This window comes from Panthera tigris, chromosome B2, assembly GCF_018350195.1.
Source record: "Panthera tigris isolate Pti1 chromosome B2, P.tigris_Pti1_mat1.1, whole genome shotgun sequence".
NCBI classification, from domain to species: domain Eukaryota; kingdom Metazoa; phylum Chordata; class Mammalia; order Carnivora; family Felidae; genus Panthera; species Panthera tigris.
This window is the reverse complement of record NC_056664.1, coordinates 75,240,567-75,263,124: the sequence shown is the minus strand read 5'-3', so window position 1 is coordinate 75,263,124 and position 22,558 is coordinate 75,240,567. Positions and strand designations below refer to the sequence as shown.

The window sequence follows — 22,558 nt, the reverse complement described above, 5'->3', positions numbered from 1 at the left end:
TTACTCAGTTTATCAAAATTCTTCTAGTGCTAAAATTAAAAAATACTTTAAAAATAGATGCCACTAAAAAAACGTTTGCTGCCATCAAGTATTCTGAAGGCTTTTTTACTGAAAACTAAAATCCTTTCAGCTTTAAATAGCTCAGGGCAGTTGATTTGAATTTTATTCTGTATGAGTCATAGATTTGCTTATTTATAAACCAGTTAGCTTTGTACTTAGTCACAGACCAGCCATCGTTTTTCAGGGTAAGATTTTTGGTCACAGGAGCAGTGGGCTTCAGGAAAATGCACCAGCGCCAGTACATCTTAATGGAAGCTTGTGGGACCTTCCTGTCATTCTCCAGCACAGAGTAGCACGTTACAGTAACCTTGCATTTGTGTCACATCTATTAGAGTGTCACATCCATCATTTCATGTGATCCTCATAACAAATAGGTCAGGCATCTTTATTTGCATCATTCAGGTGTTGGAACTGAGGTAAATCAGTTTAGTAGTGGAGCTCTCACAAGAACCAGGTCATGAAGATGATGGTGGTGGCAGTGGTGGTGATGATAATAATGATAACAGCTGACGTTTTTATCACACGCTCACTGTGTGTGCAAAGTTCTTTACATCTTTGCATTTTAGATTTCTTTTAATCTTACAGCAACTCTATGAGTTATATTTTATTATTATCCCCATTGCATAGATAAGGAAACTGAGGCTTAAAGAAGTTAAATTGCCCAAGATCGTATGGTTATGTAGGGGTGCCTGGGTGGCTTTGTTGGTTAAGTGTCCGACTCTTGATTTCAGCTCAGGTCATGATCTTCTGGTTTGCGAGAAGTCGGGCTCTGCACTGAGAGCATGAAGCCTGTTTGGGATTCTCTCTCTCCCTCTGTCTCTGCCCCTCACTCAATCACATGCGTGTGCTGTCTCTCTCTCTCTCTCTTTCTCTGCCTCTCTCTCTCAAAATAAATAAACTTTAAAGAAAAACAAAGATCATGTGGTTATAACCAGGAAACACAAGAAATATTTGTGTGTTTTAACAACTTACATTGTCAGATCTCTGATCTCCATGAAATATATCTGTGAAAAGCCTGTCATCCATTCCTGTATTTATTTGTTCATTTGTGTTTTCAGCAGACACAGTTTGAGCCCTTCCTTGTACTACATCCTCACCATGTAAATCCACTTGTAGTGATTTCTCATCCTGTTTCTGCGTTTGTGCTAGTTGAAAGTGACACAATGAAGCTTACACTAAAACCCATCTACTTGAACGCTTAGTATTCTCCCACTGATCTGCAGCACTAGATAGTATTTTTTAAAGGGCAGACTATTCTCCCTTACTGCTGTTTGGGACTGTGTTGGTGTTAATGAAGAGATTTTTTTTACACATCTTGTGTGTTTGCTGGCATAGGTGGAATCATTTTACTACTGTAAATTCTAAATATAATTTTTTTCGTGTTTGTTTAAAAGCTAAAAACAAGTATACTTACGTTAAAGCCATAACAATAATTACCAAAATGTCAGTGGTATAAACTAGTACACATATCTGAAACCTCTTTAGTAAACTGTAAATAATCTCAGCTGATATAGCAAATAAGTCCTTAAAATTTTAGTAGCTAAACATCATCAAAAACGTATTTTTTGCTCGTGTCATAATCCCATGTGTGTCAGTGGGGTTGGAGTAGGACTCTACTCCACATAGTCATTTAGGGACCCAGGCTACTTTGTCATTAACACATGGTTTTAAGGTTGTCATGGCCTCATTCAACCAGTTGATAAAGAAAAAAGATAATTTAGCACAATTCTTTTTAGCTGCCTCAACAGAGAAATATTACATCACTTCATATTCTACTGGTAAGAACCAGCACATCTAGCAAATTGGGTCCAAGAGGGCTGGGAAATATGATCTGCTTGTGTGCTCAGAAAGATCAGTAAATGAGTTTAATAGGCATCTAATTAGTCTCTACCAGAATCTGCCCTTTTAATAGCCAAATATCCATTTTACTCACCTTCATACAAAGACCCACTATCCCCTCCCCAAAGCAAATAGCCCAAAGTCTCATACAGGACCCTGTCCATCTAAAAGGCCAGGATTTTCAGGTGGAGCATAGTCTTCTCCATCAGGTTTGAATGTAGCTCTTCAGTGTCTACTAATCTGTGAATTAAAAGCACAAGTTCTGTACTTGATCCAATATATGATGGTGAAACTGCAACAAATACTCCCATTCAGAAGGGAAATATATGAGGAAAATACAGCAATCAGTAATGCAACCTTGAAGTCCACTGGAAACGCCTTGTAAGGATATTTACACCCTTGGCCACAACTGAAGTCGGTTTTGCAGGGAGGCTGTGCCCATCTTGGAGGATGCATTCCTTTTTTAGTCCACCTCCTACCACCAGGTGGTTTTAGGTCTCCCAAACAAATCTCTGGCTTTTTTTTTTTTTTTAATGTATGGTTGTAGTTTCTTTATTATTATAGTTTGTTCAAAAAGTTTAGTAGGTGGTGAGGGGTGGGGCGCCTGGGTGGCTCAGTCGGTTAAGTGTCTGACTTTAGCTCAGGTCATGATCTCACAGTTTGAGTTAGAGCCCCGAATCGGGCTCTGTGCTGACAGCTCAGAGCCTGGAGCCTACTTCACATTCTGCCTCCCTCTCTGTACCCCTTCCCTGCTCACGCTCTCTCTCTCTCTCTCTCTCTCTCTCTCAAAAATAAACATTAAAAAAAAGTCTTAAAAAATAAATTTAGTAGAGCTTCTGATCTATTTGGTTCCAGTCAGTCCCTTGTGCCAGTAACTACACTTAATTTTCTAGACAGAGGCTTTAAATCTGCTTTAAGTCTTTGCTTTTTTTGCCCCCCTTTTTTTCCTGTCAATTCAGTCGCAGCTGTTGGATATTATTGGGAACAATAACCTTAAGTGAAGATAACCCCTTTAATATGATCTTTGTCAAAGGACTGAGTAACTCTTTTCAACTGAGAAATCTCATGAAATCCTTCATTTTTCAATGCCAAATCTTACTCTTTTGAGTCTATGCTCTTTACAAAGTGAATCTATGAGGCCCTTAATTTCTTGACTCTCTCTGTTCCCTTTTATTTTTTCTTACAAACTGGCCCTTTTTGAATCTGAGCTCATGTCTTTCTTGTAATATCTAGTCAAACGTAGCCAACAGTAGCTAGCGCTTAGAAATTCTCCTGATATTTTTCTTAGTATCCCAGACTCAGTAGCTATGTGATCTGCCTTATAAACTATTGTAGGTAACAGTTTGGCAAATGTTTTGTCAATGTAAAACATGGGTTGCCACTTCTCCAGCTTTTAGCATAAGTTTCCTTGCCACCCCAAACCCAGCCACTAAGCCAATGACACATATCTTAGGTTCTTGTCACCATAGCGCTCACGTTCTAAAGGCAAGAACTAGTAAGCGGCCCCAGCTAGAGGCAGGATGGCAAGGAAACATAATTTAGTTAGTATGCAGGAAGAACAGGAAACAGTTTTGATAACTTCTAGCCAGATTCTGCTACCATGAAGAAGGAAAGAACTATTATATTTTCTGATGATTCCAACTACTTTAGAAAGTTCTCACAATTACTGAGAAACCAATCTATCTCATATGAAAATAGTAGCCTCTTACACTTTATTTTATAAATGACATTATCTTATAAATTATAAAATTAAATGACCTAATAGACCATGATTATGTAGTTTGAAAATAACAATATCTGTATTTTTGGAGCCCCTATAATATACTGATATTTAACCACATTTAGAAAATGTCCTTAAGGGATATTTTCTCTGTTTTAAAAATTGAATGGTCTGAAATGTTGCATTGTATTTAATTATTTTAAACCACAGAAATGATTTTTCTCTAAATACTAGTGATTTTCATGTTTTACTTAAAAATTTTTCCTATACTGTGATGAAATTTATGCTTTTTAATATTTATATTCTATTTCTCACTGACATAAATTATGGTTACTTCTTTAGTTTCTTGTAAAAATGTGTAAAATCTTTTTCCTGCCTCAAATGCATGTTGACTTTATAAGGTATTATGGATAAATGATATATTACACAAAGGTCACTTAGAGATTCATTTTTTATTTTTTCTTACACTAAAACCATCTCAGTCTTGCTTTGTTTGGCTTTCCTTTGAAGTAGGTCTCAGAGTTATCCATGTAATTCTTTATATTATACTGCATTAAAATTACATTATCTGAAATTTAAAACAGTTATATGACACTATGTGAGCATACTCTGTCAGCCAGAATTACAAATAATGTATTTAACATTCAGGACACAATTTGAATAGTTATAAATATCAAATGTATTTAATATTAGTATAAATAACATTATACATATTAAAATATAAATCTTATATTTTGTGTGTGTATATATGTGATATATATATAGTGTGTGTATATGTATGTGTGTGTGTTTGTGTGTGTGTGTGTGTGTGTGTGTGTGTGTGTGTATAAAACTGGTATTTGAGGAGTCACCTAAGGTTCATTCTCTGTTTTGTTTTATAGCTATAAGAAACTGGCTGATAGTAAAGAAACTGAATGTGTTAGCCCTATACCCCTTAAGAGGAACCCAAATATTATATCTCAAGAACCACAAAATGTAAACCAACTTTTCGACAAAAATGAAGAGAATGTGGTTTTACAAAAGACAACAAATAAAGATAGAGAAAATAGCTGTCTAGGAGTAAATGCTACGGAAGAACATATAGATAAAATGTACCTTGATATTTTGAGGAAAAAAATATCTGTTGGTCCTCCATTATTGCCTCCGGGTGACAAAGTAAATAAAGTAAGTGTTTATAATCTAAGTTGATTAGACATACTGAGAAATGAAGTTATGTAAATACTATTGATAAGTAGGTACTTCTTAAGCTGGTGGGTCTGATTACATACTAATCTCCACATAGATCCTGGGTATTTGTGAGCAGTATTTATTACAACATCCTATAATCCCCAAATTGTAAAATACCACTATCTAGCATTCGCTTTCTTTTGGAAGCCATTATTTACATTATTCCTTTGTTTTTAGTAAGCATAGTGTAGAATTTGAGTAGCATAAGAAAATAAAGTTTATTCATCATTCTAATGCTTTTTATTTAATCTATCCAGTAGTGTGTATTTTGCAAAAGTAGATAAGTTGTCATTTACAAAAATGCTATCAGCAGCTGTTGAGAAAGTTATATTTTACTGTTCCATTTTCTTCTGTTCTTGATCTATTCTGATTTATAGTTTCTTTGATCTTGGTATTGTAGTTTTATGGTTTTGAGTTATATGTTTACCATAAACCATCTGAAGTTTTTTGTGGAATAAGACAGGGTATTAATAAATTTTTATCTTGAGAATTCTAGGAAAAAAAGATACAATTTTATGTTATTTCAAAATATATTCCTCTCTGCTTTCCTCCATCTTAATTCTAGTAATTACACGTCTTGCTTTCTGGGAAGCTTATTTTGTTTTATTCTTTTGCTTTGTTTTACTCCTGACTTTGAAGATGTGCTTCAAAATACTAAAATTCTGATGAGTTAGACTTTGAGAATTCTAATGTGTAGTGGTTTGTCTTCTACAAACTATTATCTAGTAATCATTATGGTTTGCCATCTGTTAAATCTCCATTCACAGCTGTAGTTGAAGTTAATTTATATCCTAAAGAGTTTCTACTTGTGTGCAGACTTTTAGATCTCAACTCAGTTCTGGCGAAGAAGGGGCTGTAACTGGTAAACATGAACCACACAAGAAGGCCAGAAGTGCACCTCCTGTACTTAAAAGAAAACCCCAAAGTGGATTATATGCATCAGTTAGGAGCTCAGGCTATGGCAAACCCAGTTCACCATTCAAGTCTTTTTCTACTCTTGAAAAGAAAACTTCAAAGGACATTATGAAAAGTAAAACTGTGAGATCCATTCCTACTTCAAATCAAGCTAGGAAAAAAGGTAATCATATGCTCTTTTCATATTATAGTTCTGTGCATATAGTGTATTATTTTATGTTCCTTGTTCTCTACGTTCCCTATTTATTTCTCTCCTTCTGTGAACTTTTCTTCTTATAAAAAAAATTAATATTCAGATAGTATATTCCATTCTGAAAGATTCATTAGATTTTGGCTTTCCAGAATGACACTTGTGAAGTATGGGAAATGAATAGACGATAGGAGAATCAAACTTAACCTCATCTGGTTGACTTTGGAATATCCGTTGTTTACCAGAGAAGACCTACAAATTCAGAATGCAAATGGCAAGCTACAAATGAAGGTTGATATAGAGATTATTTGGATATTAGTTTCATATAGGCTGAGATAGGCAGGATGTTTTACATATCACATAATGCGTATTTTTATATATTGCAGTGCCTCTGTTAGTTATTTCCTAATGCAGTTCATTTCCATTGACAGTAGGAAAGGGTAATTTTCAATTTAGAAGCCTATGCAGCTATTAAAAGAAACAGAAATGTTCATATCAAACCAACATTTCTGCTGCCTTTAAACTCCAGTGAGGGGAGCACCTGGGTAGCTCAGTCGATTGAGCGTCTGACTTTGGCCCAGGTCATGATCTCACAGCTAGTGAGTTCGAGCCCCCACATCAGGCTCTGTGCTGACAGCTCAGAGCCTGGAGCCTGCTTTGGATTCTGTGTCTCCCTCTCTCTCTGCCCCAACCCACTCGCATTCTGTCTCTCTCAAAAATAAATAAACATTAAAAAAATAAATTAAAAAAAAACTCCAGTGAGGAAGGGGGAGCAATGGAGCCAGAAGCATTTCATCCTTTCCTTTATGATTAAATTTAATAGGTGACCAGTTTCATCATTGTTATGGTGATAGTTGTCATGAGGAGAATTGTCCTCATTGGAAAATTCATTTCTAGCTTAAAATGTCTTTCCTTGCTTTTCCCTAAGACTGTTAATTCCAGGACCACTTTGACTGTATTCTAAATTCTTAAGGCATTAAATAGACTCTCTCCTGCCTTTGTGTGTCTGTATTTGCTGCAGCAGCCTGTGCATCTCAGATGGAAAAGAAGGCCTGGGCTGATTTATGTGAGAGTAAAGGAGAAAACAGCAGCAGGAAGTAGTTATTCTGGACAGACAGGAATATGATTCTGTAGGATTAATGCAAGCATCCTTTCCTCCTGTTCTTAACCTGTGGACCTCCAGTTCCTTTCCCTACAAGGTCTTTTGTATTCTCTTATTTTCCTGTGGAACACCAACTTGTGATGTTGTCATCTACTTGTCACTAATTAACCATTCATTGGATCTAGTGCTTAATATTAAAAAAATAAACACTTGGGACATTTTTCAAATTTTAGTATGATCAAGAGAAGAATGAAAATTTTTCATTGATGTTTAGGAGTATTCATGCTAATTTTGTTTTTAGTATTATTTATTCTATTATATTTATTTTAGATAAATTAATCCCCAACATTTTTGAAGTTTATTTTATCCAGATTAATTCATTTAACAAATGTTTTTGGAGCACCTACTTTGGCCCAGGCACTATTAGGCCCTTGGGCTACCTCAGTGAGGGGCTACCTCACTTCCCCTCCCCCATCTTTGTAGAACTTTCATCTGATAAGGAGAGACATTTAACAGTAAGCATAATAAATAAGTAAATGATGTTACATGCTAAGGAAAAGTAAAAAGTAGAGGAAGTGTCAGTGGTGGAGTGCAGCAGGTCGCAGTTTTAAATAGGATAGAGTAGGCCTCATTGAGAAGGAGCCACTGAACAAAGACTTGTAGGAGGTAAGAGTATTGGCCATGTGGATACCTGGGGAATCATATTCCAGAAAGGTGAAATAACCATGCAGAAGTCTTAAAGTAGAAAAGAATATCTGGCATGTTTAAGGAATACATAGAAGCTTGTATCATGAGGGCAGAGTGAGTAAAGAGGGTAGTAGGAGATGAGATCAGAGAATCAAAAGTGCTGGAATGTATCAGTTTTTCTAGGGCATTTTAAAGACTTAGATTTTACGCTGAGTAAATAGGTGAGCCACTGAAAAGCTTTGACATGGGAGTAACCTCATCTGACCTCTTTAGACAGATTTCTCTGGCAGTTGTGTTAAAGATCATATACATATAAATACATTCACATAGCATACGGGGCATGGGAAAGAAGCACAGAAACCAGTGAGATGGTGATTTTAGGAATCTAGGCTAGAAGTGATGGGGCTCAAACCAGAGTGGTGGCAGTGGAGGTAATGAGAAGTGGTTGAATAAGGATGTATTTAGAAGGTAGAACCAAAGGGCCACCTGGGTGGGTTAGTTGGTTAAGCGTCCGACTTCAGCTCAGGTCATGATCTCATGGCTCATGGGTTCGAGCCCCACATCGAGCTCTGTGCTGACAGCTCAGAGCCTGGAGTCTGCTTCAGATTCTGTGTCTCCCTCTCTCTCTGCTCCTCCTCCGCTCATGTTCTGTCTCTCAAAAATAAATAAACATTAAAAAAAAATAAAAAGAAGATAGAACCAAAAATCTAAAAGATTGGTTTGGGGTTGTGAAAGAGGATTTCTGAATGATGCCAAAATTTTTGGCTTGAGTAGCTGGAAAAATAGAGTCACTGTCCAGCTGGGATGGAGAAGGCTTTGGTAGAGTAGATTTGGGGGTGGAAAGAAGATCAAGAGTATAGTTGATGAGGTGATAATTTTGAAATGATCGTTCTATATGCAAGTGGAGACAACAAGGAGCCAATTAGATTGAAAAGTCTAGACTGTAAGAGGGAGGTGTGGACAGCAGATATGACTTGGGAGTTATTATTAAAACTAATATAGGTAGTTTTTAAAACATGAGACTGACAAAGATTATCAAGAGAGTGAGCATAGCTAGAGAAAAAAGCAAACCAAGGCCTAAGGAGTAACCTATAAAGAGAATAGAGTGAGATTGGAGGAAACCTGAATATGTGGGATCCTGAAAGCTAACTGAAGAAAGGAGAATTTATTTCTCTGTCAGTTGCTGCTGAGAGATAAAGGAAAGTAGAAACTGGGCACCGACCCTTGGGTTTAACAAGGAGGAGGTCATCAGTAAACTGGACAGTTTTCATGGATATGTGGCTGTAAAATGCAAGTTGAATGAGAATAGGAGGGATTAGGAGAAATGGAATTGGATACTTAATTTATAGACCACCCTGGAGCACAGCGTGTAGCTGGCATGGGAGGTGGAGTCAAGAAAAGCTTTTTGTTTTGCTTTTTTTTTTAAGTGGCTGAAATAATAGTATGTCTAATAGTATGTTTATGCTTTTTGGAAAGATTGAGTAATTTATGGTAGAGGGGAAGAATTGCTACAATAATGTCCTTGAGTAGAGGAGCTATAAGCAAATCTACTGTTCATTGGAAGGGTTGGCTCTAGATAGAGGCATGGACAGTTTATCTGTGGAAACAGATGGGAAGAGAGAAATGTAGGTACAGATACTGGTGGGTTGGTAGAAATGGTGAAAGAATGTGGATGATTTCTTCTGATTGCTTCCATTTTCTCTAAGAAATAAAACATAATATCATTAGCTGGCATTGAGGATGGGGTAGGAGTGTTGGAGGAGAGAAGAGAAGATGGGAAATAGCCATCCTGAAGGACTAGAGTGCCAGCAGCAGAGTTCTCTTGTAGTTAGTGATTATGCATTTAAGTTGAATCAGGCAGCATGTTTGTGTGGGTGAGTGTGCGTGTCCACATTGTGCTGCATGACTACAGGTGTTGGATAGTTGTATAGTTGGATTTATCAAGAAGAGTGGTTTCTGCCAAATGAGTGCAGTGTATGGAGAGAGGAGTAAGAAGGGAGCTTAATGGTGTATGTGGAATTCAGGTTGAGTAAGGAAGGAAGAAAGGAAATCGAGGGGTGTAGTACAGTATGAAACAGGTAGGATCAACTGACTGTGAGTCCTTGAGTAGAGGAGCTGTCATGGAATCTAGTAATTGGTCAAGGGATTGTTGGAATCCAGGTACCAGAGGGCATGAAGTGGAAGATAGGAGTGATAGAGAGTAAATGCCTAAGACTGAGATCAGGAGTGATTATGTTACTGGTAATAGAAAAGGTCTAGACTGTACCAATGGAAGTAAGTAGCTGAGGTGGAGAAGTGGAGTATAATGACCCAAAAGCCAGGGTTTGAAAGGATCACCTATGAGTGTATTGAAATTACTAAGAATGGGGGTGCCTGGGTGGCTTAGTCGGTTGAGCGTCCGACTTCGGCTCAGGTCATGATCTCACGGTTTGTGAGTTTGAGCCCCGTGTCGGGCTTTGTGCCGACAGCTCGGAGCCTGAAGCCTGCTGAGGATTCTGTGTCTCCCTCTCTCTCTGCGCATCCCTTACTAGGACTCTGTCTCTCTCTAAAATATAAAAATAAAAAAAATAAAAAGTTTAAAAAAAATTTAAAAAAATTACTAAGAATGAAGACAGAAGTAATGTCACAGTTGATGGAAAAGAAACGAGGGGCATGCTTTAGAGGTTGATAGATGAAGACAACAATATTTTTATGAGTATTTTTTCCTGTTTTAAAATTTTATAGTCTTTGTGACTATCAAAATAGAAGTAAAACACTAAAATTTATATTAGAGTACAACGATAAACCATGACTGTCCATTTTTAAACTGTTTTTCATTAGACCATTAAGTATAATATCTTTTTTATCTCTTTTGCTTGTAAAATTCCCTCAGAGAAATTTTACTTTTATTCAGAAGAATTTTAATTCTTTTGGATGGTTGTTACTTGTCACAGGTTGGGCTTTCCAACAAGCAGACTCCGAGATAGATATTAGTGTACAGAAAGTACAGAAAGTTCATTTTCTAAATGAGCTTAGAATCAATATTGGTTAAGATGAAAAATAAGCCAGCTGCTGGGGCTTACTCAGAGTTTCTCTTTTTCATGTAAAATGAAGTCAGGGATAGGCAGTTCAGAGCTAGTGCCACTGTGCAAGGAACAGATCCCTTTTCTTTCCTGCTGCAGAATCCTTTATATGTGACTTTTGTCTTCATTGTCATAAGATGGCTACTCAGCCTCCATGCCCTGTCAGGAGGAAAGGTGAAAGGTAAAAGGTTCATGCCAGTTAAATCAGCTTCTTAATCAGGAAAATAGTGTCTTTTCTGAAAGCCCCAGGTAAGGAACTTCTGGTTTCATCTTATTAGCCTGAATTTTGATCTTGTGGTCACCCCCAGTTACTTGGAGTCCAGGGAGATGAGTATTTTCAACTGGCTACATTGCTGCCTAGGGCAAAATTAATAAGGAGTCTCAAATTAATAGGGAGGAAGAGGAGATTGGCAATTAGCAGTGCCTGCTATGTGGTTTTCCTTTTTATTTTAAATTAATTTTCTTTGGCTGTTAATCTATCTTTTTATTTTTAGACTAATAAGTTTCTTGTTACAAAAGGAATAGTTGCTCATTTTTTAAATTCAAAAATACATAAAAGTAAAGCAATTGCTTAGCAAGAAACAACTAGTGTCATACTGGGTTAGCATCATTTCATGCTTCTCATGTGTATGTCCTCATACAGATAGAAGGAAGTGTAGATGGGTGGATGGAAGGAGAGAGGCAGACATAGCTAAATGGACAAAACATTTTATAAGAACAGGATCACTCTTTATAAGTTCTTTTTAAATAAAATATTAAATTTAGTTTTTCTTAAATCTGTAAGAAGAAAATGAAACTTCATCCTAGGAAATAGATCTCAAAAGATCCCTTTAAGAAAATAAATTTTGAAAACTACTCAAATGTTGCCAAAATCTGCTGTTTTTAACTACATTTTCAATTTTATGCATTATCAGTTTTCTCTTCTATGAAATATAAGATAGTAAAACTCTTACATCTCCCACTCACATGCCTTTTACTCATTTTTGTTGATTTCATTTTTACTTGTCCAAAATGTATTTAGTCTCTCCTGCAACCCCCTCAGCTTTTGAATTTAGATCTTGGTTCTGGTTATTAAAGAGATGGAATGCTTTTCACAGGTCCCTTAGCCATAGCTTCTTCATTCTGGAATTATGATGATTGGTTTCTTATTTGACTAAATTTTCTTAATCCATTGTTTTTTTCAAGAAAGGTTCAAAAAGTCCAAATTCTGCAGCGTTTTCACATTTGAATTTTATATCCAGGCAGATTTTCTCTCATATGTGAAGAAAAAAGATACTGTCTGTGTACCATTACTGAAAATAATTACTTAGAGAAATCATAATTAAGAACTCAGGAAGAGAGAATTCTGGTATAAAAGCACTGGCTGACTGCAACTTGACTAAACCACCTGCCACTCTTAGCTGCCACTTCCTAGGGAGAATGACAGTCCTAGCAGATCACTCCCCATTCATTGGCCACGTTAATGGACCTCCAGTGACCTGGAAAGATGAATGCCAGCTTTCACAATGACTCAGTTTCTTTGGGAACACTTCAGGAAATTTCTCCAAAAAAACCTTTTACATCAGATAGTCCAATTAAATATGACTAGTGCTCTGTAAGGAAAACCTCTGCATGCCTGGAAAAAAGATGAGAAAGAAATCTTTGGGTGAGGTGCTATTGGTGACTTGTTTCTTCTTTTGACTCTTCTATATTTTCCAAATCTTCAATAACCATGTATTTTGCTTTTAATGAAAATGTAAACTTTACACTTAAAAAGTTAGCACCGTGAAGAAATTATATTTAAAAATATAAATTTCAAATTCTTCATTTACCTCTAAGGCAGATAAATAAATGTTTACTGACTCTTGAGCTCAGAATCGGTAGTATTTGAATATGGGCCTCAAGATCTCTTCCAGGTATTTGTCATAAATGGTTTTTTTTTTTATTATTATTAATTGAATAACTTATTGGCCTTAGAATTATTCATACTGTTTGGGGATTTATGAAGTACCTTAAAATAGCTGAAAATTTGACTAGAATATACATTTATCACATTTTTTTCTAATTTAATATATATTATCAGGGTTTTATAGCAGTATAATAATTTTATTTTTTAATCAAATTTAGACTAGCTGTTATAAAGTTGCCATGCAATTTATATTATTCCATTGATCCTACATCTTGATACACACTATTTATGAAAAGTGTGCTTTGAGAGCACACTTAATCTGAACTAAAATGCTTTATAACGTTATCAGCTGCTCTTTGATTCGTCATTTAGATATTATTGTTGTGACTATTTAAAAGAATAGTTTATTTAAAATTAGTAAGGCCTGAAATTATCCCTGTCCACATTCTTCTCACATTTTTTAGCTCCATTTATCATTTGACATGAATCTTGGGTCAGTTAGCCTTCTCTGTCAGTTTGAGTGAAATGTTGATTATGGGCATCCGTGAGCACTAGTGAAACAGCTGTGTTCTAGTGTTATACCTCAGCCTATTTTGAGATCCTCATTTATGTTAGCGTTCCCATTGTATTAGTATTTGTTGTTACATAATTGCTGAATAAACATTCAACTTTGTTTGCATTTGTGGTGCTTTTGTCTATTGTTTACAATATTCAGAAATCTTATCTGAAACAAAAGTCATCAAGCCTGCAGCTCTGGGTAAACCAGCTCCCAAAATTGAAAATTGCCTGGCCACCCCTAAGAAGTCTGAAGATTCTACAGAAACCGATTACTGTGTTCAGTTTCAGAATGTAGGTATTGAATTTCAAAATCACATTCATAATTTTTTTCTGTTCTATAATATTAAAACTCAAGTATAAGTAATATGTGAAATTTCTTTTGCATCAAGTGTGATGTTCTAATCTTACTGAACATTTATTGATTTCCTTATATAGTAGAACATTGTTAACCATGTCATTTTTATTCATTGTGGGTTTTTTTCCCAACCACCTATGTTCAAATCTACTATGTAAATATACTATAATGAAGTGATGCTTCTCCTTAAAAGGATTCTTCAGGATACTGTGATGGGAACAAGGAGACAGAGTTACTTATGTTTAAAAGAGTTCAGGAAGCAGAGGAAAAATGGAGGGGTGCACAAGCCCTAATTGAGCAAATTAAAGTTACATTCTCAGAAAAAGAGAGAGAGCTGGAAAATAAGATGGAAGAACTAAGGAGACAACAGGAAAAGGAACTCTTCAGACTAAATCAAGATAATTATATTCTTCAAGCCAAGGTACTAGACACATTGTCCTATTTCTCCTTTCATTGATTAAAAAAAAAAAAAAAAAAAAAAAAAAACTTTTACTCCCTGCAAAATGCATTGTCATCCTTTGTTCCTGTGGCTGTTTGACTTGCTGTATTTGCTGTGTAAAATATGAACAGGGTTCCGAAGACTGCCTCTTCACAGCAGAGCCTAAATCAAACCCAATGGGGAAAAAAAATCAAAATTTAAATTGGCCCATTTTGATAATTTTCTTCTGTTAGCAGTCCTTTCTGAGAACAAATCCCTTAGTTCACTCTGATCTTCAAAGAAGATGGTTTCAGAAAGAACTGCTATGGAAGGGCCTAGATTCAGAGAATGACACTGTAGCATTCCTGAGTTACTTTCATCACCAGAACCATCAGCATAAAACATCACTGTAATGATTTAACTGTAGTTAGTGTTATTCCATTGTGGTTATGGGACAGTTTTATATATATGCACCTTGAGTTTTCTGTTATTCTTCCTTATTTCTCATTTCATCATTTCCTTACTTAAATAAAACGTCTGTTTTCTCAAAGTTGAGTAGCTTTGAAGAAACAAACAAAAAGCAAAGATGGTTACATTTTGGAGAAACAGCTGATCCTGTCACTGAAGAAAAATTGAAGCAAATTCAAAAAGAAATACAAGAACAAGAGACACTTCTTCAAGGATATCAACAAGTATGGTGATTCTTCAGCACGTTGTGAATTTGTTCTTGAGATCCTTTAATTGTAAAAATAAGGCATATTAAAAAATGTGCTCCTGTAGCAGGTAATAGGAATTCTGGCAAATATGAGGGAATAGTAATTTGACTAGTCTGAACATTTTTAATGGGTATAATTAAAGTGGTTAAGAGCATGGGTTCTGGATTCAAAGAATCCTGTGTTAGTCTTTGCCCCACCACCTGCTGTGCTGCCTTGGGCAAATCACTTCACCTCTCTAAGCCGGTTTCCTCATCCTTGAAATGAGATGGTAATAATAATAGCTGCCTCATACGATGGTTGTGAAATTAAAATAAGAAAGTGTAAACCGACCTGTTAGTACCTGGCACATAGGTACTAACCAGTTAGTGAATGTCACCTGTTACTATTTTTAATAGGCATATTCCTTAGAAACTGCCCTGTGTTTCTTTAGTTTTGTGTAATGCTTTTCACTGGATTGTATTGACTAGTTTTGGTATTCTATTCAAAAATACAAATCTGAAATTAATTGCCAGTGTGCCAAGAATGAAAAAATTTGAATTAAATGAGAGAAAATCTGTGTGTCCTACAGAGGGCAGATACTTGCCATATGTGATGGAATCTTGGTGATGTTGACTAAGCCAGTCAGCCAGGACAGGTTTAGTGATCTCCAGCATAAAACTTCATCTTAGTTTCCTCCTTTTCCCCTTACTTTCCTCCCCTTCTCTTTCTCTTTCATTACCTTTTTCTCTTTTGACCTTTAAGCACCAAGCCTGGCAATAACAAGCATTGTCATCAGAGGACATCCAGAGAAAGCATTGTCACAACTTTTCCTATAAATGAATACTGGTTTCAGAGGACACACTGCCCTAGAGTTAGAACCTTCCAAATCCTTCACCTGCCATTCTGATCTTGCTGTGTAGAGTACACGTTTTTAAGGAGGATTTCACAGACCCAGAAGGATGCCAACTACCTTCTCCCACAAAGATAACACAAAACTTGTGTATCTATGTACATTAAATTGCAGGTATTCAGGCACAGACCATCTACCAGGCACCAGGCCAGACATGATGAGAGAGTCCGTGGTTTTTATTAGATCCTCAAAGGTCATTGGTTTTCCTAGGATTCTTAATTTTAAAAAGGGTTAATAAGCCACAGCACCTAAGCACAGATGGGTACTTTCTCCTTCTGATCTCACTGTTTGAGTCACTCTTTAGTCCAAGGCTGGTGGAGAACTGGGCCTAGTCTCTGCTCAGCCTTGTCCTTACACTTTTGGAAACACCTGGTCTAACTTCCTGCTCAGAGAAAGTTCCAAAAACAAGCATGGAAGCCTGTCATAGCTAACTATATCCAATTACTTCACTGCAGGGAGCCAGGTTAGAAACAGAAAAAGGGGATGCAAACAGTCCCAGTGGGCCTTTCTGACCCTGTTCCTCACAGTTGGGATGTAGTTATTCCTACAGCCACTCCCCCACTTCCGTGAAATACAGTGCCTTACACTGACTTTAGGATCTCTTGCTTTGAGAGTTTTTGCACCTTTTTTTTTCTTTTTTTTCAAGTAAGCATTTTGGAAAGAATTGTTTTCAGATTAACAGGTTTTCTTCTGAGATAAAGAGTTTAATAAAAGATTTTGCTTACTCAAAAACTGAAAAAATTTAAAAGACTTTAAGAATGCTTAAAGGATGTATCTGTTGTGAGCATATATATTTGCTATGTAAGTACTGATGACTTTTAACTAAAATGTAATTTTCTGTTTATGAAAAGGAAAATGAACGATTATATAGTCGAGTGAAAGATCTGCAAGAGCAAAATAAGAAAAATGAGGAGCGAATGTTCAAGGAAAACCAGAGTTTATTCAGCGAGTTAGCTTCCTTAAAGTGAGTCTTTTCTGAATTCTTAAAATCAAATATACTTAGGCTATTTCTAAGCATTTTATTGTTATATTAATAATACATTTTATTTTTACTTAGAACTGAAAAAAATTTTACGTTGATTTATAGTTCATAACTTTTATAGGTTTAATATTCAATGTATTTTTCCAAAGTACAAAGTTTAGTATTTTCAGCATACTCATATTTGAGTTTTATATCAATTTTAGGAAATTGAGTATATAGTATTCATCTTGATCAGTCATTAAGCCTGAGGTGCTTAACCATTTCCTAAAGAACCATGTGATAAATAATACAAAAAATATGATACAGTGTCACTTAATGCTTTAGGTTAGGTCCTATAGAAGTAGAGCCTGAGGTAGGGATCCTTATGGAGGTGATTTCCTGGAGGATAACTGTCAGGAGAAGGGGAACAAGAGAAGCAAGATGGGAGGATGAGGGGAGGGAAGGTAAGTAAGAATGTGGTCTTAGCCAGAGACCGGCTTCATTCTCTTCTCCCCAGAAAGCTCAGGAGAACAGATTGTACCACAGAGTTGGCCCCACTTGAGGCAAGAGGAGCAGGCTTTCATACCCCCAAATTAGTCGTCACTGGAGGAGGTATGCTCCGGGAAGGGGGTAGGGGATATCCTCCAGGCCAGCGGGCAGAGGCTGCTATTGAGAAGGAGAACTAGTGAGTTATTAACCAACATTCAGCATGGCAGGCTGATGGAGCACCAGCACCTACTAAGAATCATATTTCAGACTATAAGATCTTTTGGATATTACTACATTCAGCTTTGACATATTAAGTGAAAAAGCTAACCTCACAAACATGGGCAAATTAGGGTACTGTCTTCTTTTAGGAAACGACTAATGGTTTTGTGTCACTTCATATAAACACCTAATTACTCAGAAAGGACTGCTATTAGAAGAAACTTCTTAGGCCATGAATGTATGACCCAAAGCCAGGTGTGATAAAATGCACAGTTCTGATACATGAAAGCATTATATCTGATTTCTTTCCAAATGCTTCAGTAAAAGTATTTTAAAATGCCACTTCTTCTACTGCCTGGCTTTTAAAAGAGATCTATTCCCCGATCCCAAATTGAAATTTTAAATGAATTTTCACAATGAAATACATGGCGTCTTCACTGCATTAGGATTATATGATCTTATATAGATTCCTAAATTCCTTGTATAATATTTCTGGAAAAACAAAAATTTATTCTAACTTTAGATAATAGACTATTTGGTTTTGTCAGTCTCCATGTGTATGATTTGTGTTTCTTAGAAAGGAGTCTAGAATGATGTGGCAAGGAGGGCACATTACCAGAGGAAAAATGCAGCACATCTTTCTGGGACATAGGGTTTTTTCCTCTGAGAATTAGGAGAAAATATTTTTTATTTTATAAATAAAGCAAGGTGTTGGGGTTTCAATTCTTTTAAATTAAACAGACATCTCAAAGTATATTAGCATTTTAATACTTTAAACTTTAGAGTAAATAAACTTTTTCTCTTCAGTGGCTCAGATAGTCCCAATGTCCATCAGGTTTTTTTAAATTTTAAGAATTGTATATTTTTCATTGAAAGGAGTACTTTGTTAAAAAAAATTTTTTTTATTTTCAAACTAAATCAGAGAACAGATGCACAAAAGTCGTTTCCTATCTGAAATAGTTGAAGATTCAGAACCCACCAAAACCCAGAATTTTACAGATCTGTTAGCAGAGCTACGGATGGCACAGGTAAATTTCATAAGGATTTTACCTACTAGATTATTATAAAAATTTCCATATGTTAAAAAAGTCTGTTTTTTAAATTTATGAATAGATAAAATTTATTTATAAATTTCATGCCATTTAAAAATTAAGGCATACCTAAAATTAGCATTTATTATACATGTGACCTTCATATAGAAAAAATGACACAATACTGGTTTTAGATAGCATCCTCTTTATAACCCAGCTTCTCATCTAGCATCCATCACATGGAGCCGTATTGGAGGCATAACCTTACTTAGGGCATGTACACTTTATTTCAAACAAACAAATTCCTTATTGGAAATGTACAGCTAAAATAGGAAAATAATTTAAAGATGATTATTCACCTTAAAATGTTAGTTGGCTTTTTACCCTTCTTCAATGGACTGTGCATTTATGGAAGGCTGAGACTATCTACAAATGTTTGCATCTCACGTACCTAATGCAGATGCAAAATGAAACAGCTGCTTTGTAACGTTTTTTCTTATTTTTATTTAATTGTATTATAAAGGATATAGCTTACAATTTTCTTTTTTTAGGTTTTATTTTATTTATTTTTTATATATAATTTATTGTCAAGTTAGCTAATATACAGTGTATACGGTGTACTCATGGCTTCGGGATTAGATTCCTGTAATTCATCACTTACATATAACACCCAGCGTTCATCCCAACAAGTGCTCTCTTCAATGCCCATCACCCATTTTCCCTGCATCTTACCCCCCCCGCCCCCAAACTCCCTTCTACCCTCAGTTTGTTGTCTATATTTAAGAGTCTCTTATGGTTTGCCTCCCTCTCTGTTTGTAACTATATATTTTTTTTCTTTCCATTACCCCATGGTCTTCTGTTAAGTTTCTCAACTTCCACTTATGAGTAAAAACCCATGATATCTGTCTTTCTCTGATTGACTTATTTCATGTAGCATAATACCCTCCAGTTCCATCCACGTTGTAGCAAATGGCAAGATTTCATTCTTTTTTATTGCCAAAGTAGTATTTCATTGTGTGTGTGTGTGTGTGTGTGTGTATATATATATTATATATATATGTATATATATACATGTGTATATATACACACCACAGCTTCTTTATCCATTCATTTGGGCTCTTTCCATAATTTGGCTATTGTTGATAGTACTGCTATAAACATTGGGGTACAGTGTGCCCCTATGAATCAGCACCCCTGTATCCTTTGGATAAATTTCTAGTAGTGCTATTTCTGGGTCATAGGGTAATTCTATTTTTAATTTTTTGAGGAACCTCCACACTGTTTTCCAGAGTGGCTGCACCAGTTTGCATTCCCACCAGCAGTGCAAAATAGTTCCCCTTTCTCTGCATCCTCGTCAACGTCTGTTGTTTCCTGAGTTGTTAATTTTAGCCACTCTGACTGGTGTGAGGTAGTATCTCAGTGTAGTTTTGATTTGTATTTCCCTGATGATGAGCAGTGTTGAGCATCTTTTCATGTGTCTGTTAGCCATATGGTGGCTTACAATTTTCTAAAGCAGTATTTATTAATGGGAGACGTTTGGGAATTTTGGTCAGGTTAATTCTGTTTTAAGCAGAACAATTCCATGTGTTGCATGATTTTTATCATCCCCGTCCCCAGAAAATACATACTCATAGCACCCACCAGTGATTTTAAGAATCAAAAGCACTGCCACATTTCCAAACTTGTACCCTGTGGAATGGCAGTTAATTCTCCCCACTCCCTCCCATTGAGAACTGTATTATGAAACTAAATCTATATGAATGATTATGTGAATTAGAAAAATTCCAATTATGTACCACTTTTTAACAAGAAACTATATAAAGTTTTGTTATATAGAAATCTACACATACCCTAGGTTAATAACTGATGTTTAACAGGTTTTTGAAGTATATAAAATGCAGCTGCAAATATGAATCCATTAGGGTACTTTCTTCAGGCACATGTATGCATGTATAGCATGATTAGATAGGTAGATAGTTAGGCAGATAGGTTAGAAGAAGGAATGAATGGTTGGACTCCCCCTAACTCCCTTGTCAGTAGGCCTCAAAAATTAGCAAGTTAAAAGAGAAATTATTATTGCTGTGTTTTATGAAGGCTTGGGAAAATGTGGTAAGGTTTCAAGCATAACATTAGCTTTATTTAAACTGTTATTAGCAACTTTTTAAAAGTGCTGTTTTGAAAATACTTTTCTGAAGATAGGAAACTAAAACTGCCACTAAAAACATCAGAAAATGCTGGATAAAATATAATAAACATCTTATAAATGCATAATGGAACAGCTCTCAAGAAAGTAAGAATTCTCTAGGGGCCAGAAATGAGAAGGGATACAAACTGGTCAGTAAGCTGCTAGACCAGTAGTTCAGTAGCCATGGGCTTGAGCTTTAACAGCAAAGTGGAGACAGGACACTCAGATTTCAAAGAGCCATATCCTTCAGTATAACAGTGGACTAGGAAAAAAATCCACCCACCTTCACAAGGGGCTAAGATGTCAAGAAGCTTTTCTTGTAAGAAGTTTCTGTCTTAACTTGATTGGTCAATATAATGTCATCTGTCTGCCTTCATTTGTGTTATAGTATTTGAATTGACACTACCTGCAAGGGTTAGTAATGCTCAGACTGAAAAAAAACAAAACCAAACCATATAATGTGGTCCTGAGTCAGTGAGAACCTCCGGTGTGTCTAGAAGAAACAAATGCAGAAAGCTCTTAGAAGTATACAACCTTAACCCAGCTTACACAGTATTTCTACAGATAAAAACCTGCTGATGATATGCTTACAATGCAAAATTATGAAAACACGGAGAAACTATCCACAATCGCACAATGATTTAATAAACAGTTTTTGAACCTCAATAGAATTATTGGATAAACATATAAATAGACTAAAAATGGAGAATATCAGATATATGAAATGCTAAAATATATTTAAATATATTATGGCTGAGAATTTCCCAGAAATAATAAAAAAAAAGATGAATTCTCAAATTTAGGAAACCCAGTGATTCCTGCTCAGGATTAAGTAAAAATCACCATCTAGGCCCCTGATGGTGAAACTACCAAAGGCAGGAAAAACCTAAAAAGAAATTAACAACAACAAAAAAAAGAGTGTTAGTTTAAGATAATAGTAAAAACTTTGAGGATTTTTTTATTTCTGAAAATACTGTAAGATTGAATGTAAATATACCTTTTATTTTCATTTGCTATGGTATTCTGGGTTTAGATGGTTTTAGAGCAAATTTTCATACTGGGATAAATCTATAATATTCACATTGAGTATACTTGTGTAAAGTCTAATTCGTACCTTAAAAATTAATAGCAATTATTGAGTTGGTTCTCTATAAAGCATAGATAGAAGCATAGTGAAAGCAAAGGTTCTGAGCTCTTTCTTTTTAGTATCCCAAGGTAGGAAGAAGAATGAAGCTGGCCACAACTTACTCACTGAGTCGTCCTTTATGAAGCACCTGCCACGTGCCAGGCACTCATTCTGGCATTGTAAATACAATAGGTAAACAAGACAGGCACAAACCTTGCTCACTAGGACATGTATTCCAGCAGGGAAGACAGACAGTAAGGTAACAAATAAAGCAATATACATAGCAATTTGTGCTTTGAAGAATATTAAAATAGAGAATAAGGGTGCGTGGGGCAGAGAGTAAGGCACCAGTCAATAGTGCTCTAGGAGACACTCTGAAAAAGTTTTGTCAGAGTTGAGAGCTAAAGAGAAGCAGCAGCCACTGGACAAAGATGGAGCCTCCCAACCAGGAGAAAAGCATAAACCTTGCATCAGGAAGGGGCTTGTTACTTTCCAGAGTCAGAGACCTCTGAGACAGAAGTGGGCGAGTAAGGACAAGGCCATAGAGGCAGGCAAAGACCCTTCTCTGAATGTCTGCATTGTAATTTACAAGAGAATGAAAGTACTTGCCAGCCACAAACCCTGTGCCCACAGGATTGACCTGGGACATTACTGGCCTTCTTCAGGGTGAGAAGTCTCAGTCCCTGGAAGGATGCAAGCATGGAGTATCGTTTGTTTAAGTGTCAAATGTTTAACTGAACTCAAGATGTTTAAAGTTCCTTTGAATTCTAAAACTCTGTAAGTCCATTTAGTACACTCCACTGGAGAGCTTTTCTAAATGATTGAACTAATTAAACAGAAGGTAGTTGCAGAAAGATGCCTGAGCATTCAAATACTTGAAACTCAGTGCTCTCCTGAAAAGACATCTACAGAGGATCACAA

The 22,558-nt window shown here is 36.0% G+C and overlaps 1 protein-coding gene across 5 annotated transcripts in view; it reads left to right on the top strand.

Moving 5' to 3' along the window:
• Nucleotides 1-22,558, top strand: part of CEP162 (centrosomal protein 162) — a 113,855-nt gene that overhangs the window by 40,722 nt on the left and 50,575 nt on the right. For 4 of the 5 annotated variants that reach the window (XM_042986755.1, XM_042986757.1, XM_042986754.1 and 1 more), the window contains 7 exons: nucleotides 4,501-4,783; nucleotides 5,663-5,924; nucleotides 13,406-13,539; nucleotides 13,797-14,024; nucleotides 14,573-14,713; nucleotides 16,478-16,590; nucleotides 18,218-18,323. In XM_042986755.1, the coding sequence (XP_042842689.1) occupies nucleotides 4,501-4,783; nucleotides 5,663-5,924; nucleotides 13,406-13,539; nucleotides 13,797-14,024; nucleotides 14,573-14,713; nucleotides 16,478-16,590; nucleotides 18,218-18,323 (1,267 nt within the window). The remainder of the gene's footprint in view (nucleotides 1-4,500; nucleotides 4,784-5,662; nucleotides 5,925-13,405; nucleotides 13,540-13,796; nucleotides 14,025-14,572; nucleotides 14,714-16,477; nucleotides 16,591-18,217; nucleotides 18,324-22,558) is intronic. The other variant, XM_042986758.1, reaches the window with a different exon arrangement.